At 36.4% G+C, this 17181-nt stretch overlaps 3 protein-coding genes across 3 annotated transcripts in view; 1 reads left to right on the top strand and 2 right to left on the bottom strand.

Moving 5' to 3' along the window:
* Positions 1 to 863: 863 nt before the first annotated feature.
* LOC105312625 (uncharacterized) lies at positions 864 to 6381 on the bottom strand. Its single transcript, XM_011405422.2, has 13 exons — positions 4989 to 6381; positions 4279 to 4381; positions 3630 to 3842; positions 2827 to 2946; positions 2508 to 2682; positions 2156 to 2233; positions 1963 to 2103; positions 1823 to 1896; positions 1620 to 1733; positions 1510 to 1569; positions 1350 to 1461; positions 1229 to 1290; positions 864 to 1100 (listed from the first exon to the last, which is right to left on the bottom strand). The coding sequence occupies exons 1-13, from the start codon at positions 6278 to 6280 to the stop codon at positions 864 to 866; spliced, it is 2781 nt and encodes a 926-aa protein (XP_011403724.2). The 5' UTR covers positions 6281 to 6381.
* A 294-nt stretch (positions 6382 to 6675) lies between these two features.
* Positions 6676 to 15911, bottom strand: LOC100640875 (5'-3' exoribonuclease 2-like). The gene is made up of 30 exons (XM_003386325.3): positions 15758 to 15911; positions 15585 to 15712; positions 15393 to 15504; positions 15204 to 15265; positions 14996 to 15107; positions 14717 to 14806; positions 14511 to 14634; positions 14266 to 14373; positions 14049 to 14098; positions 13873 to 13947; positions 13679 to 13812; positions 13105 to 13162; positions 12986 to 13043; positions 12844 to 12935; positions 12754 to 12801; positions 12420 to 12584; positions 11773 to 11951; positions 10516 to 10651; positions 10284 to 10391; positions 10100 to 10189; positions 9920 to 9991; positions 9785 to 9869; positions 9609 to 9709; positions 9436 to 9533; positions 8727 to 8783; positions 8507 to 8645; positions 8233 to 8303; positions 7460 to 7542; positions 6892 to 7367; positions 6676 to 6839 (listed from the first exon to the last, which is right to left on the bottom strand). Exons 1-30 carry the CDS (start codon positions 15830 to 15832, stop codon positions 6825 to 6827), a joined length of 3201 nt encoding a protein of 1066 aa, XP_003386373.1. The 5' UTR covers positions 15833 to 15911; the 3' UTR covers positions 6676 to 6824.
* A 69-nt stretch (positions 15912 to 15980) lies between these two features.
* Positions 15981 to 17181, top strand: part of LOC109581689 (uncharacterized) — a 2636-nt gene continuing 1435 nt past the window's right edge. Inside the window, exons 1-6 of the mRNA XM_019996004.1 lie at positions 15981 to 16342; positions 16386 to 16509; positions 16557 to 16621; positions 16682 to 16807; positions 16883 to 17117; positions 17171 to 17179. Coding sequence (XP_019851563.1) covers positions 16125 to 16342; positions 16386 to 16509; positions 16557 to 16621; positions 16682 to 16807; positions 16883 to 17117; positions 17171 to 17179 — 777 coding nt within the window. The 5' untranslated portion in view covers positions 15981 to 16124. The remainder of the gene's footprint in view (positions 16343 to 16385; positions 16510 to 16556; positions 16622 to 16681; positions 16808 to 16882; positions 17118 to 17170; positions 17180 to 17181) is intronic.

Genomic DNA, 17181 nt, shown 5'->3' with positions numbered 1-17181 from the left:
CCTTTTAATCCACAGTGTGGAGTACAACAGGAGCAGCCATTAAAGGAGTGAGGGGAGGGAAGACAATAGAAACAAGCGTGTGGTTGCCAGCAATAAATGGCTTTGTATGTATACTGGGAAGACATATTGTTCATGCCTATTGGCATGACACGAACTATAATGTCATTATGGGTATAAAAGAATCCTAATTAATTCTAACAAGGAAAAACAAGAACCATTATTATAGATATATAATACATTGTACATATATAGCTACTCTTATTATTAGTAGCATTATTATTATTATTATTATTATTATTATTATCATTATTATTATTATTATTATTATTATCATTATTATTATTATTACTGTTATATGCTATCATTATTGCATGCAGTAATATAGTGCTTATATTTGGCACAATAAAATGAGAATGAATGATGGATCCTCTTATTCCTATACTTTAGACTCCACTCCCACATGTGATGTGTTGCCTGATACGTCAGTGTTATTACTGGCTCCAGGCTCTAATTACTATAATTCAGTAATTAGCGTTAATAAGTATGCTTTTGTGCAACCCACAGTAAAAACCAATTAACACTATACTCTATACATACAGGAGTTTATAGTAAGAGCATGTAAGCTACATGCATACATATACATGTAAATCTATAAAATGATATTAAGAATATAATGCCACTACTATATTACATAATAAAACTGGTGGGAGTTTATCCGGTGTTTTCATTACAAAATGCAATTGGAAGATTTTATATTGATGACTTAAGAGCTGTATAGCATTGAGTATGTACAAAATAAACAAAATTGCAAATAATTTTGGATTAAATATTTTTTCCAAACCACTAATTCCCCAGCCAATATTTCATTCCTTGCAGTACATACTTATATCACTTACCACGCTCATAACTTGTTCCACTCTCTCAAATTTCTCCCTCCAGGTCATCTTCGAGGGCAGTCTCATGTGGGCAGAGAGGGTGAGGTTGTCACGGACAGTGAGCTCCTCGTAATAAGGTGTGGCCAGCTGGAGGACGTACCCAGTGCTGTATATGTACTTCTTCCTGACTTGCTCAAGAGGGTAGCCATTGATGTATATGTGACCCTACAATATACAAAGATATACATGGAATATACTAGAATATACAAATAATATACAAGAAGAACTCAACAAGAGTTGCAGATCATACAAAGCTATACATGTACATGTAAGCGTGCGTCGTTATAACTAACAGAAACGTTTCCTTTGTTTCTCCTTCCAGTTAACAAATCTAGAAATGTTGTCTTACCACAGCCTATGGAAAGTAAAAAAATTTACACATACATGTATATGTATGGTATATATAATACTAACCTGAAGGTCCCATTATCCCGACTAGCTCTCCAGGATTGAAGTAAAGCGAGATGCCTCTTAATATCTCTTTCCTCACTCGACCAAAACCACACAGACCAGGAGTAGGCTTGGTCTAATAAATAATAATAATAATAAATAAATAAATAAATAAAATGTTTACTTGTGACATTGAGCTGGAAATGGAAGGATTTGACTGTAGTAAATGATGGGATGAGCTTCCCTAAGAGATACAATAATCATAAAACAGCAATTAGTGAATGTGTCACGTACTGCCGGGCCATCAGCCTCATCAATCGGAGGAGGCATGGCAGGAAGGAAGGCTCTCTGTAATGTCCTACTACCAACAGAACTCATTAATGGATCCTGGGAACTAGCATTACTGATCTATAAGAAATATAACCATTATAATAACCATGCATTAAATATAACCATTAATAAGGAGGGGGAGAGAGAGAGGAAGAGAAGAAAATTACCTTTTTACTGTATGATGGGGGAGAGGTTGTTTCTTCAGACACTTCATTAGGCTGTCTTTGCAACTTAGGATGAGCTACAGACACAAAGAAAGAGGGAGAGAGAGTACTATAATCATACTCATGCAAGTACACAGGAATACCTTGAGGTAATTCAGGAGTTGTCTCTCCATTAGTATTGTTAGTTTCATCATCATCATCATTATCATCATGATCATCATCGTCTTCATCTTCTTTAGGAAGATCCACCACAATGGACTTACGAGACATTGCTGATGACGACACTACACAAATAAAGAATAAAAATACAAACACAAACAATATAATTTTGTTTACTGTTTCTTTGTTTATTAATTATGAGTCTTGCCGTCCAATCTGACCAATCAGAGGGCTTCCTGAGAAGTCTTGATGAAGCTATAATAATGAATCAGTATGAATCAAATATGAATCAAATATGAATCAGTATGAATCAAATATGAATCAGATAGTGCTAGTGTTAATATCGAATTACTAGCATAATTACATGTACATGTACACACCCAATATTCTCATGTGGCTAGCAACTTGGACACAAACAAAATTCATGAAATACCAAGCAATTACATGTATTTATAATATGATAGCTGTGAGTGCTTTCATTATAAATGCTGTACTTTTACACATTCTTGTCCTATACTCACTCACTCACCTTTCTTCTCCAGGGGAGGTTTGTCCTTAATGGCTGGCTCTTCATCATCAATGACTAGTGATATTGTGGTCCTGTCCTCTTTCTCATTCTTCACTTTCTTTGGATGGAAGTCAATGCTGTACTTTAGGTCAACACAAGCTACAGACACCGCTTCTTCTATACTGCACTCTGGGAACTATAAAACAAGAAGAAAATATAAAAAATATACACAATGAATGATAGGCATTTAAAGTTTAACATAGAAACACAACACACAATAGAAAATAATAATAATAATAATAATAATAATAATAATAATTGTAAAATTGATGTATATTACTTTAGGGCCATCAGATTCCTCATGTACATGTAGATTAGTTAGCTCTTGCTCTCCAACCATTCTGTGTATGTACAGCTTATACTTCAGTGATAGTATTGAGTCCCAAATAAAGAATACCAGCTATATTATAATGATGATGATAATAATAATAATAACAACACTAATAATAATAATAACAATAATGCTAATATAGCAGTTTTGCATTTATCCCATTGGATTTTGGTCTTGCCAGTGCTGTTTAGCTTGATGCTCATCACTAACACATAATACTTTGTTAAAAATCATTTGGTGAGAATTTTGCATTTTTATAAGTTTTCCTGATACATATACATGTTCTTATGTTGTATATCAAGTTTGAGCTAATTTTGACTAAAATTGAATTTTTAAATGAATTTTTAAAGTTGCTCCAAAATTGGGCAAAAGTCCCTGTACTATAGTACAGGGTCGTTGGCCAATTTTCACCAAAAATGAATTGATGAGAATTATTAATTTTTATAATTTTTTCTGATCCATATACATGTTCTTATGTTATTTATCAAGTTTGAGCTCATTCTGATCAAAATTGGATTTTTTATGAATTTTTAAAGTTACTCAAAAAGCCATACACTGACAGTACAGTGCTTGCTTGTAAGCTCATAAAGTGTGCTAGCTATTTAACTCACTTAGCATACTTTCTGTGAATCCCTGAAACGTTAGTTGTCTTTTAACACAAAACAAAACCAATACCCACCCACACATATACAACAAGTACACAGTACATGTACATACATGTATACAACATGTAAGTACATGTAAAGACTTACTTTAAAAGCAATAGAAATGACTGTGATGGAAGCAACAACTGCCGACGTAGCATTCACTATCCAGTTCCTTGGGTCACTCAGATCAAAAGCAAAATCTACTTCATCAGGACACTCCTGGTTGCAATGAACAGTCGTGCAGTGATCTCTGAATATCATAGTCTCACTGTCACGACAATAGTACCACATGAGAATGGCGTCTTGAATAGTAAGAGCCTGTATTGAGGAAGGAAAGAAGGTTTTGATAATCACTAGCTACAGTGTGTCACAGTACATGGTAGGAAATACATGAAAGTTAATGATAGTGTTGCTAAAACATCTCACAAAATACTTCTCACATTATGCCAGGGACACTGTCAATAATGGATCGTTCTAATTGAATTGTGTGACAGGGAGTCGTGTTGTTAAATTCCTTACAATTCATAAGAATTCTTACTTAGAATGACTACCAATTTGACGAGTACAGTACATGTACATTATACTCAACATAAATTCATTATTAAATTTGTTAAGGACAGCATGGCATCAGATTGGTGAGATAATTTTAAGATAGCTACTCATTTCTATGCACTCTAGTAATGATTCCTCTCTGACTGCTAATGAGCCTTAATTTAATTAATTTTTTGTAGTTATTATAATAAATGTTGCTTACATTTGAGGAGTCACACGAGCTCTGTATCAATGTGAGGTTACTACTTGCTCTACCGCTGCCAGAGAAGAAATAGGAAGACCATGTACCACTGGTGATATTATGTCTGGTAGAGAAAGGAGGAGGGGGAGGAGGGGGAGAAGAGAGACGGAAGAATTAAGAGGAGGAATGGGGAAAATTATAGAGTAAATATGGTTACACTTGTTACATAATAAACAAATTATTCCAGAAGTCATAACATGACCCACTGAGGACTCAAATGGAAGCATTTCCTGAACTATTTTTTCCAAATAAGATACAGGAAAATTATACACTATACATACATAGGGTGGGGTACACCTTTTAAACACAATCCAAAGGATTGATCTTAGAGTGTTGTACATGCAACAGAGAAACTTCACACAAACACGCATGATGAGATGCATGAACACACAGCACATATATGTACAATAGTACAGGATAAACATGTATCCATTAAGTCATTAAGATGCAATGACATATGCTCACAGTTCAAACAATACAAAACAAGTCTATTCATCAAATTCGGTCGCAAGAAAATAAATAAAAGACAGCCCAAGATAGCACCATACTACAAAAATACTACACATAAACTTACAACAGAATGCATGGTCATGGTCACTAAATATAATAACATTAGTACGTGATATCTCACCACAAGCTCTCACACTACTGTATAGACATACTATCCTTACTTGTATGAAGCACTAAATGAGCCAAGACTATTAGACAGCTCCACAACAGCTGTGTCTGAGAGTATACCATTGTGATCCCAGAGAGTAGAAGTAGCAAAATAAATATGCTGGAAGCATTCGGTAATGATGAGGCTCACACCAGGAATGACAGCAGCTGTAGCTAGGGTGGTGTTCATTGCGCCTCCATATTCCGATATGACGTTTAGAAACGATATTCCAAGCTCTGGTAGAGCTCCAGAGCCATCACTGTTACTGGGTTCTCCAGGGAGGACGGTAGTTGCTATAGTGTCTGAAAGTATGAAGAGATCATGTAGGCTAGTTAGGGAGATTACTGGTATCCGCCCGGCCGGGAAGAACTCGGGACTGCTAAGCATGCAGTGAAGACGAATGCAGCAAGGAGAAGTGGAGTCATTGTTTGAGCATTGAGGAATGGAAGAAATGATAGAGAGGAGGCCTTCTTCGTTATTTGAGCTACTCTCGTTGAAACGAATGAATATGTTATCACGGAAATTGATGAACCAAGCAGATTCGGTTATAATGCTAATCTTTGTAAGGGATTGGTTGAGTTGTTGTTCCACCCATGATGCATGATTGACGACTCCAATCCCGCCAGCACTGGAACCTGCTAGGACCAATTCTGTTGCGTCTGTGAGGTTCTCGTTAGCAAGGAGCTCTTCAATGACACTCCGGAATATGACAGAACCACGAAATATAAACTGGAGCTTTGGGAGATTGTCAGTGAAAGCGTCGTTGGAGAAATTAAAATCTCTTCGACTAGTAATATTAAGCACACTAGGCCTAGTGTCATTTGCAAGCCAGGCATCACTGCTGCAATATGGAATGAGAATGTGATTGTAATTATAGAAGATGGGGTTCTTCTCCCTGTCTGTGTCGAGGAGGTCACGTCCATAAAACCCAGAAACGTTAGGGTCCCCAGTAGCAGTGACCAAAGACGTCATGAATGGGTTGATTCTTTCTCTAGGTGGAAGGAATTTGTTGTCATTCCATGCTTGTCTTGGTGGCTTGTTCCTGCTTCTAATGCGAGGGTGCACGAGCCTCGAATTACAAGTCTCTATAGAATAGCAGAGGCCGCCACTCTCCAAAAATACAAGCCATTTGCTGCTACCCCCTGGCTCTCTTCTTATAAAATATCCAGCCCTAGTGTAGTCGTTACAGAGTGCCTCTGGATTAGAAATATTCCGCCAGGTTAGTTGAGCCTTGGAGAGAGTAAATAAACAAAAGAGAGAGAGAAGGAAGAAGCTGCAGTGCAGGTATGAAGCACGCTCCTTCATGTTTCTTCACTTTTTCCCTGGTTACTGTGGGCGCCAGCAAATATATAGTGTAGTAGAGCCAATCAAGCCAGAATTAGCTTACTAAAACTACGCCCTCCATTAATATTAGATTAGGAATGATAACAATAATAATTATATCTACAATGCTATAGGAAACTGCCTTATAAGTCAGGCTCAGGAGGCTAATGAATAGCAATAGATAGGAATATAGCAGCAGAGCAATAGTAAAATGGCAATTGAATTTAAAAGTTTGCATCCAGTGATGTAATGAAAATAGTACACTCTCACAGCACCAAAGCATGTTTGGTGTTTACTCATTCCTAAACTGAAAATAATGCCATTCCCCATCAAGTGTGACTATACTCATGCAAGAGTAATAATTATGCTATATTTCATGTGTGGAGTGTGTTTTGTTTTGCAAATTGAGCAAAACAAAACTGACAGAGAAGCAAACACGTACTGTTAAATAATAATAATAATTCTATTTATAAATATTATAATCATAATGATAAAATCACCATTATTTTAAGAGTACGTTGCTATCTCACTGATGATATCTCTACAGAGAAAAGAAATAAAGTAAAGAAAATGATATTCATAAACAGACTAACCTTAGGATAAGAGCCACCATCATTATCATAGTGACCTTTGCCATAACCATCAGAAGAGGAGGGAGGAGGAGGAGAAGGAGGTAGCAATGGACGCTTGTACTGCTGCTGTCTGAATGAATGGTATTCATTAGGAGGTCTATCATATGAATATGGCATTGGATCCCTTGAGGCATATTGTCCATATTGTCCTCCAGACCCTCTGGGGTCATACCCAGAACCCCTGGAATCATATCCAGAACCCCTGGAATCATATCCAGAACCTCTGGGGTCATATCCAGACCCCCTGGGATCACGTGAGTAATTATATGATCTCTCTTGTCTCCCAGAGTCGCGTCCATATTGTCCATACTGTTGTGGAGGGGGTCGTCTGGGACCATGTGAATATTGTGATGAACCCCTAGCCCTCCCACTGTACTGGGACCTCGGATTTCCAAAATCAGGCTGAGGAAATGGAGTCCATGATGCCACAGAGGGTCCTACAAACAATGAAAATGATGATTTCACTTATGCTACACCACACGTGTTACTGACGTGTATCTGCTACTGTTAGTAAAGGTAGGACATATACCTTGTGGTGGAGGATAGGAGGAACCAGGAGGTGGCGGTACACCGTGATAAGTACTGCTACGAGACTCATCAGACAAGGCATTTCTATTGGAGAGGAGAGAGGGAGAGAGAGAGAGAGAGAGAGAGAGAGAGAGAGAGAGAGAAGTGAAATAAGGAAGCATTATAGTGTTTAAGAGAGAGAGAGAAAGAGAGGAAGAGAGGGCAAAGTGTATTATTATTACTATCACCAAGTGACCAAGAACACATACATGTACATGTACATGTAACAGTCTTCATATTAACTTACAAAAGGAAAGTATATGCAATATACATGTACATGTATATGTTATGTATAAAGGCACACAGAATCAATTAGCTAATGATTAACAGATAGCACAACATGAAAAGGAAGACAAAGGAAAGGAGCAATAAACATCTAAACTAAACCAATTGAGTTATTAGTGCTAATGTGAAACATATTCCTTATACACACACCATCAGATGTACATGTACATGTACATGTTAGTCCTACATGTACTGCAAGATACATGGAGAATGATATCCTGCAAATCTTTTATTTGTCAATTAAATTCTTGCAGTTTTGTTGGTTATCGTACTGGGGTAACGCACAATTGCACATGAATTTCATTATTTGCAAATTAAAGTCTTAATGCATTCTTATATCACGAAAAATTCTCTAAAAAATTTTCAACATCAACGAGCCGTAATGAGCATGAAATTTGAAATAGGATAACAATTCTGTGTACATGCACACATGTAGTATTATGATCTAACCTGATGAATCTCTTGGCAGAAGGCGGAGTCTGATAAGGCCTTCCTCTGTTGTCACGAGGTGAAAACCCAATCTATACATGTACATGTACACATGTAATAACAATACAATACATGACATGTAAATATTTAGATTAATTCATGCAATGATACAACTTCCTCATAATTTTTTCACTTAAACAAATACAGCTGTTACAACACTACAATTGGACTAGCTATACTCCGCCCAATTACTAGGTGTACATTAAGTACATACTGAGCTACTATCATTAATTACCTGTGGGCGGTAGGCGCCGGGGATACCACCAAACCTGGCGTCTCCTGGTCTCAAGGTCGGAGGAGGCATAGTGACATTAGGGAGGAGCTTAGACTCGTAAATGTGATCCGGCCTGAAGGTTGGGTCTTGATAATTGAGACTAAAGAAAACAAACAAAATAACATGAGACTGTGGCTATGAGTACAACCAGGACACATGTATGTAGGCATGTCAGTCTCACCATATTGCCTGTGTGGGAGTTATAGTCTCCAACTGTGGGAGAGGAGACTCAACTAAACTGGGAACAGAAAGGAGAGACTAACACAATGACACGGTTCAGTTAGAACCATGACAACCTCATGAGAGTGGAGTGGTGGTGCATGATTATTAATTTATAGCTTTTAGACTTAGGCTACGTTTACACAGCAACGTAAACGCATCGTTTTTAAAGTATCCACTATGAACACCGTTTTCGTTTCCATAGAGTTCTATCAAGATTCTATCACGTTTTCATTCGTTTCTGTGTAAACAGAAGCATAAAAAGGCACAAAACTATACGGATTGCATCGTTTTCATTGCTATGTAAATGTGGCCTTAAGATCAGGGATCATTATCCCATTCAAAAATTGAACTTTCATGTTCACATCCTTGCAATATCATGCTTCACTCAGTTGAAGCATACCCTTTTATAGCACCCATTTCTAAAAAGGCTATTGTGGGTTGCACCTATCATTAATGATATTCATAGATTAGTGGTTATGTCATTAACCACTATAAGGCCTGAGTTTGTACTGCTAAACCACAAGTATAATATACCATAGACATACAGGACCACTGTAAATACTACAGATGCAAATACATGTAAAATTAGCTGTAACAATTGATGTACACAAAAAATTATGCTCAATTTCCACATGAATATTTCAGATCATTACTTCTTCCTCTATTACCATTCTTTCTTCTTCAAAATGTCAGCCATGTTATTATTAGGCCAGACAGACCCCGAGACACCTCCAGAGGAATCAGGATTAATTGAAACTAGACCAACCTGAGAAGAAACATTACGAGATATAAATTTAACTACTATTAACAGCAGCTGCTATAAGTTAGTCCATGGTGTTACCTTCTCTCCAGGTGTCTCTTCGTAAAGTGTCCGAGCAAACGCATACAACTTTGAAAGCTTGTGAACGAAAATCAAGTCATTACCGAGACTGTTACGTACAGCTATACAGATGGAAATATAAACCACACCCATTAATCAATCCAACTGAGCCACACCCACTAATTAATAATACTGACTTTCAAGTGGATCCAGCATGTGGTATAGTGGCTCTAATGCTTCGTGCAATCTGCACTCATCAACGAATGGCAACAAGGCCACACCCTATCATTAATAAATACATTTACCTGCATCTTTACACTCATTCGTAATACCTGCCATGCAAATTTCTTTCCGTTCAAATCGATTTTAAAGTTTGTCGGATAAAAGTCGATTATTGATGAGTCCTAGTGTTATAAAGGTATATTGAATCATATTCTTTACTAGTTATTATTATTATTATTAATATTATTATTATTATTATTATTATTATTATTATTATTATTGTATATTACATCGTCAAGCATGAGGGTCTGCCACGAAGGCGGTAGGAACTTAGCACTAGCAGCTGGAAAGACACTCATTAGCTGCTCTAAAGGTCTGAACTGAGAGAGAGAGACAGAGAGAGAGAGACAGAGAGAGGGGGGAATGCAGAAGGATAAACAAATTAAGATAAAATTAAAATACACATGAGCTCACTGGCTTTGAGCCAGTCTCAAATCTATCCCTAACGTCACGAATGTATCGAAAATCAGAAGCAAAAGGAGCATAATGAAACGGATAGTACCATTTCCAAGAAGGGCAACCCTAGTAGAGAGAGAAAGAGGCACTATGAATGACAAATGTATACTATCTATTAGAGTAGTGGATGATTAGACTAGTTTGTACTCTTTATTGTTTATTTTTATCTGATAATATTGTTTATTTTTACCTGGTAATAGTAGGACATTACCCAGCAGAGTCCTTCAGAGTAGCTCTCAACTACTTGACGTACGAAATCAATGTCATTGCTTGAGACACAAAACTTGCTTTGATAATAACGTTCTTTCCATCCGTCCTCCCATAGCCTAAGGAGAGAGAGGGAGGGAGAGAGAAGAAAGAGAGAGAAAGAGATAAGAAAAGAGAGAGAGGGAGGAAAGAGAGAGAGTATTTAAAGTATAAACATAGCGAGCAAACTCTGTATTGATATAAACAAAAATGATAACATAGACTGTATCAATCATCAGAAACCAAGAATTACAACTACATCCTTAATGAAGCCCGACTGATGAAAATACTACCAGAAGCCATATACAATGTATTAGCTAGACCCGACATGATTAAAATGTGACAGAATCATGAAAGCATAGCTAACAGCATTGTGTGACAATTAGGACCATCTGTCTGTGTCTTGAATGATTAATTTCTGATTTTAACGTGTGGGTGGTATTTTGCCTTAAGGCAAGTATGGATTTCAAATGATGGAATAATAGTAATAATTGATGGATGGGGAGATAGAATCTACAGTGACTGTACATTCTGCTTATTACGGACTGATACAGTACTATATATATATATATATAAGCATGATACACATAGTAAGAGGGGTACGTTTAGCAATGTTACTCCTCCTCTTTTTTATAATCATGTTACAGGTACCTGCTGTACGGCCTAGAAAACTAATGTCCAGTAGATAACAATAGCAACAACAACAATAATAATAATAATGGAATATTAAGTGTATACAAATGAACTGAAACATTTCTCAAACAAAAACAATAAACATGTACCCATACACATACCAGGAGGAGCAACAACTAGTACATATACATGTACATAATACATATACATGTACATGTATATGTAAACATGCAGTACATGTATGATTGAAGCAACAAATAAATAATAAAATACCTAACATCATTGAGTAATAGTTTCTCATTACAAGACTCAATGGTTCTGCTATTTTATGAAATAGCCGATACATGAACGATGAGCCTGTACTAGTGTACTGTGTGCTGTCAGCCACACACATTCGGTAAACTTTGGCACAAATAATGAGCCGACTTGAAGCATAAAAGGATAGACATTATTAAATACAAAATGTAGGCTAATAGCAATAAAGTAGAGCATTTAAATTCCCAATAATATCCTGAAAATATCCTAATAATATCCCAATAATGTCCTAATAATATCCCAATTGTCGTACCTCACTTCATCTTCTTCAGACCCAGAGTCTTCTCCATGGCCTCTTCCTCCACTGTTGGCTCGTCTGGCATCGCTGAAAGATCGTTTGAGAGTGTTCCGTGGTCTCTCCTCCTCGCTGGTAAGGCTTCTTCTGACTCCGCCTCCTTCTTGACTAGCAGAGGAGCCAGTATCATCGAATGACTAAAAATGAATTTAATGATGAGAGACTATATCCTTAATTCCAATACACACACTGTAACGTGTACAAATGTACATGTATAGACAAGTTTATAAAACAAACATAATAAATCAAGTCATGGATCACTTCCTTGAGGGAAATTTTTAGAGTTACAACTATTAGTGAATATAAAGCTATGCAAGCAATGGCAACACAAGTTTCAATTCTGGACTCTGATCAAATTACCGGGAAACACTTCCAAAATACATACATGTACATGTATACATGCATAATGTATAATGTTATCTCCCATAGAAAGCAAGCAACAGAATAAATAACAACCAATAGTGGAGACTGGAATGTTACATATGCACTACTACAATACCTAGAAACATGGCTAACGTAAATTCTTAATAAATAAACAATCATACTTTGTAACAAGCATGAATTTATAGTATGCACAACGTGTGCACTCGTGTGTAATGAGATACTTTTGATTTCTTTAGAAGTGATTTCATGCTTTTAGCCGCTTCCTTATTGCTAGTGAGTGAGCTACCACTAACACCACCTGCTCCTGCTGACGGAGCGGGTCCTTGTCTCATGAGGTAGGCATCATGACGGGCATTAACAGCTGGACTAGGAGCAGAACCAATAGGCTGAGAGGGAGAGAGAGAAAGAGAGAGAGAGAGAGAGAGAGAGAGGGAGGGGGAGAGATAGATAGATAGATAGATAGAGAGAGAGAGAGGGAGGGAGGAAGGGGGGAGAGAGAGAGAGATAGAGGGACTCAAAATAGGTACATACATGTACTCACACACAGTAGCTTACCACAGGTGCAAGTTGCTCAGGAATAAACTGGGGAGCTTTGTAATCTTCCTATAAATTGATATAAAATGGTAGCAACTTTGATTAACATACAATCCTCCTCCTCTTAAATTTCTGTCTTTCCTTGTTCCTTATATCTTGATCCCTTCGTCTTATAAATATCTCATCCTCAACTTTACCAAGTTCTAAAATAAATTATATAAATTAACACATAAATAGGCAGCTGTATTTATACCGAAAAGTATGAGCTGAACATTTTTAACATCAACAAATCCGTTCTCAGTTAGATATGACTATATATGGGAGAGAGAAGTCGAACCATTAAGTAGTAATTTTTCATGTACATGAACATACTTTAGTAGAGGGTAAGAACTTCTTATAGAGATTAATTAATCTGTCAATTGCTCCTTCCCTATCGATTGAAATAATAATTATACAGAGGAGCACGTGTAATAATCCTAAATGTAAAGATTTGGCCAAATTTTGGAATCTGGAGAAACTTTAAAATTTTGTAAAAAAATCCAATTTTGATTGGAATTAGTTCAAACTTGAAATACAACATAAGAACATGTATATGTATCAGAAAAAATCATAAAAATGCAGAATTCTCACCAAGTCATTTTTGGCAAATTTTGACTAAAGTCCCTGTACTATAGTACAGGGACTTTTGCCCGATTTCAGAGCAACTTTAAAATTTTCTAAAAAATCCAATTTTGATCGGAATCAGCTCAAACTTGAAATACAACATAAGAACACGTATATGTATCAGAAAGAATTATAAAAATGCAAAATTGTCTCGGTGCCATTTTTGACAAAATACCCTGTACTATAGCCCATGGTCTTTGGCTACACTATATCCCCCCCTAATGTCAAGGAAGTACGTCTTCATTTATATGCACAACTCCTCCTCCTCAATCCTCTCCTTTACCTAATCTGTAAAGATGGCAGATGAGGTAAGAAATCATTTCCAACAAAGAAGCACATGAAGACCCAGTCGTCGATGGCTCTCTCAAAATCAAACTTAAAGTCCAAGCCATCAATCCTTAACTCGCGCTGAAGATACTAAAAACAAACAAATTAAAAATACAACAAGTACATGTACACAAGCAGCGTTAGACTCACTTCTCTTAATACGTTAATTCGTATAAAAATGAATTCTTTTTCCATTGCAATGTTAGCAGTTGCTAGCTCATCAAACTGCAATAAAGAAAGAAGCAAAAACATAATATAATACAAAAATGCATGAATTGAGAGAAAAAGAGAAAGAAATATATGCTAGTGATAAAGAAAGAGCTCACCTCTCCTTTCTTCTCTCTTGCTTCACCAGTGCACTCAGTCATACTATGACCTAGAAAATAAATTGGTATAATAATATTTGTCAGTGTGTACATGTACATGTACCAAGAAACACATGTAAATGTACATCACACCCAAAAATTCTCATGTACATGTACTAGTACATGATGACGATATAAATAATAAGAGAGAGGGAGGGGAAAACACAATGTGACCTACCATATTGATTGCATATTTCACAAGGGCGAGGTTGATTAGGTTTAAAATCTTCTCTCAATATGGTGAAGTATGGTTCGTGGGTAGCAAGTCCTAGCATAATGAGATCAGCTAAGAGGAGGAGGAGGAGGGGGAATAGAGAGAGGAAGAGAAGAAAGGAAAATAGTGGGAAGGAGAGAGGAAATAATTATAATTGAGAGCTACAAATTACATTAAAGAGAGAGGATGATAATAATAATAATTTTTACCATCAGCTCCATAGAGGCAGTGATGAGTGTTTGGGTCATGACCAACTGATGCTCTTTGCTTTCTGATGTAATCCATAATCTTGTGCTCACCTTCGCCAGGGACATTAGCATCTGATAATATAACCTGAAGGGGAAAAAGAGAGAGAGAGAAAAGAGGAGTTTTAATAGGAAGTTATTTAATAAAAATACATGTATAATTAATGTACTTTTAAGCCTTTCCATGCTGGATTGTGGTTCATCCTGTCATGAATGTAATACTGAAGACATATTGCAAGATTAGCCATAAACTGAGTACCCTACGAGTATAAGTATAATAATAATAATAATAATAATAATAATAATAATAATAATAATAATAATAATAATAATAATAATAATAATAATAATAATAATAATAATAATAATAATAATAATAATAACAACATTTAATATGATTACATGTACACATGTAGAGCAATTGAGTGTGTGGTTAGTTCATTCCATACTGGTGTAATGCAGTTGCTGTCAAAGTGAGCACTGTCTGGTTTAAGAGGAGGCAACCCCACACCTCTCTCTGCTAGTTCCTGCCTCACTTTCTTTATCTCCTCAAGTTTATCACTGAAAATAAAAAAGGAACAATAGGTTGTACATCAAACACATGTACTGTACATGTATAAAGATATCAATGATTCAAACTGATACTGCATGACTCACACTGATTCTTTGGCAGATCTGAATCTTCTTGATCTCTGCTGATTCATCTTAGCACGAGGAGCCTAAAAAATGAAAAAAAAACAAGGAATAGTAACTCTAAAAAAAAATACAAATTTGAATGAAAATTTATAATAAATATAGCCTGAAATTTTGCTAACAAATAATGCATCAATGATACCAATTGCTTACCACACCATCGATTGCCATGTACACTAGACGCCTTGGCCTCACGATATTGAATATCCTGTCAATGTACTCAAATATGGCAACCATCATCTCATCCTCTGTCTCTGGGGCTGGTCTAAGTAAAAACGAGAGAGAGAGAGAGAGAGGAGCAGTTGGCATTAATTAGGATAATAATAAAATGGACGCCTCTCTCACTTGTCTTCGGGATGACAGCACGGGTGAATGATCCCGTTCATGTCCAAGTAGAGATTATCAAACTCAACCTCATTAGGATTAGGTAGTGTGGCATCAATGGGTACATCAATACCTTGAAGCTTCTTTCTCTAACAAACAACATTATTAATTTATATAAATGATGTCATTTGTACCTTTTCTTCGACACAGTGAACAACAATGGAAGGATATTTCTTTGAAAGCCAGCGAAAAAAGGCAGGAACCCCCATGGTTCTGTCGAGGGTTCTGTTACTTAACCCTCGTGTTGAAACCCTGGTAATTGGGATTTAGAAAGGGTTAAAAAAATACAGGCGTGGTTACCACACCCATATAATATTAACCTGACTGCCCACGTGCTAGTGCGTGCTACCTCGTGGCTATAATAATATTAGCATAATCGTGGCTCTGTGTCGCTAAATTTGCATGTACCAGCTGTTTCAAAGGAAGACTCCGTCTCAGTTTCAAAATCCCTTGTCTCTTCTACCTCCACTAAAGCTGTTTCACCGGGCATAAAGTTTTATTATGGAGATCCCTGGGTATTATTATGACGAATTGTTAAGGAGGTACTTCAAAATACCACCAGCTGAAGAGAGGGAAATGTATAGAATGGGTAATGAAAAAGAAAAGGAAAAGGAGGAAAGGAAGAAAGTTATTAAGAAGGAACATGGTATCACTGATACTGTATCTCTATTAAGAGACAGGGCATGTTCAGCATCTGTAGATACTCTTAAGATTCACTGGTAAGTACTTTTATTATTCATTTAATTATTCTGTTATATATAGTCAATTATTTGAGGGGATGGTAAGACAGTTGACTCAAGTAGGACATCTTATTACCAGTAGTGGTCACAATAGAGCTGCATTGCTGCCTGCAAGACCAATTGGAGGTATTACTGAGAGTATAAAGGTAGATTTATTTCTGGGTTTAGCTTGCTGGTTTATGTGTCATTTCAGTTTAATGAATCACGTCAGGTCTTATCTGTAATGACGGAGTATGCGTCTAAATGGGACTTAAATAAGTATGTCTTAAAAGTAACAACCGATTAAAAGTAGCAACCGACATATTTTTTTGTTTTTAGCTTGTATTTTACATCAGCTAATGGAGAATGTAATTTTCAATTGTGTTCATTTAAAACTCGTTATTCAAGGCCAGCACACTTTGATAATAGTTGGGATTTTTATGAGCGTGCCATGGTTACTAAATCGTATCCATCCTTATCCTAATTTAAAATATTTCTTTGCAATTTTAAAGTCGTTATTTTTCTGAATAATGGAAAAAGCTTCATAAGTAGATTTGATTGTCCTAATCCACCTATCATTCTATTTGATTGGGATACCAAGAAAGTCTCTTCAGTTTCCTGGGACAGACATTCTTCAACTGATAATCCTCCTATTGCTCTTTTAGGATATGAAGAGGGGACCTTTAAGAGGATTGATGTTCATTGTAAGAACTTATCTAATGATAAATTATTTACTTCTAATGCTTCTGTGAACGACATTGTATCATTTAGTAAGGTAAGTGAATCATATTATCGTATTGGTATATTGAATTTTTTATATTAATTTAGTCGATGGTGGT

This window comes from Amphimedon queenslandica, unplaced genomic scaffold (genome assembly GCF_000090795.2).
Source record: "Amphimedon queenslandica unplaced genomic scaffold, v1.1 AMPQUscaffold_13424, whole genome shotgun sequence".
Lineage (NCBI taxonomy): Eukaryota > Metazoa > Porifera > Demospongiae > Haplosclerida > Niphatidae > Amphimedon > Amphimedon queenslandica.
Note: the sequence above shows the minus strand (reverse complement) of the source record. Positions and strands in the feature narration are given on the sequence as shown.

Coding starts and splice junctions, on each gene's coding strand:
- LOC105312625 (XM_011405422.2), bottom strand. CDS start 6,280: ATGAAGGAGCGTGCTTCATACCTGCACTGCAGCTTCTTCCTTCTCTCT. Junction 2,104..2,155: donor AATTAATAAACAAAGAAACA/GTAAACAAAATT, acceptor TTATTTGTGTAG/TGTCGTCATCAGCAATGTCT. Junction 1,101..1,228: donor GAAACAAAGGAAACGTTTCT/GTTAGTTATAAC, acceptor TGTATATTGTAG/GGTCACATATACATCAATGG.
- LOC100640875 (XM_003386325.3), bottom strand. CDS start 15,832: ATGGGGGTTCCTGCCTTTTTTCGCTGGCTTTCAAAGAAATATCCTTCC. Junction 8,646..8,726: donor ACTCCCACACAGGCAATATG/GTGAGACTGACA, acceptor TGTTTTCTTTAG/TCTCAATTATCAAGACCCAA. Junction 7,543..8,232: donor TCTGCCAAGAGATTCATCAG/GTTAGATCATAA, acceptor CCTCTCCAATAG/AAATGCCTTGTCTGATGAGT.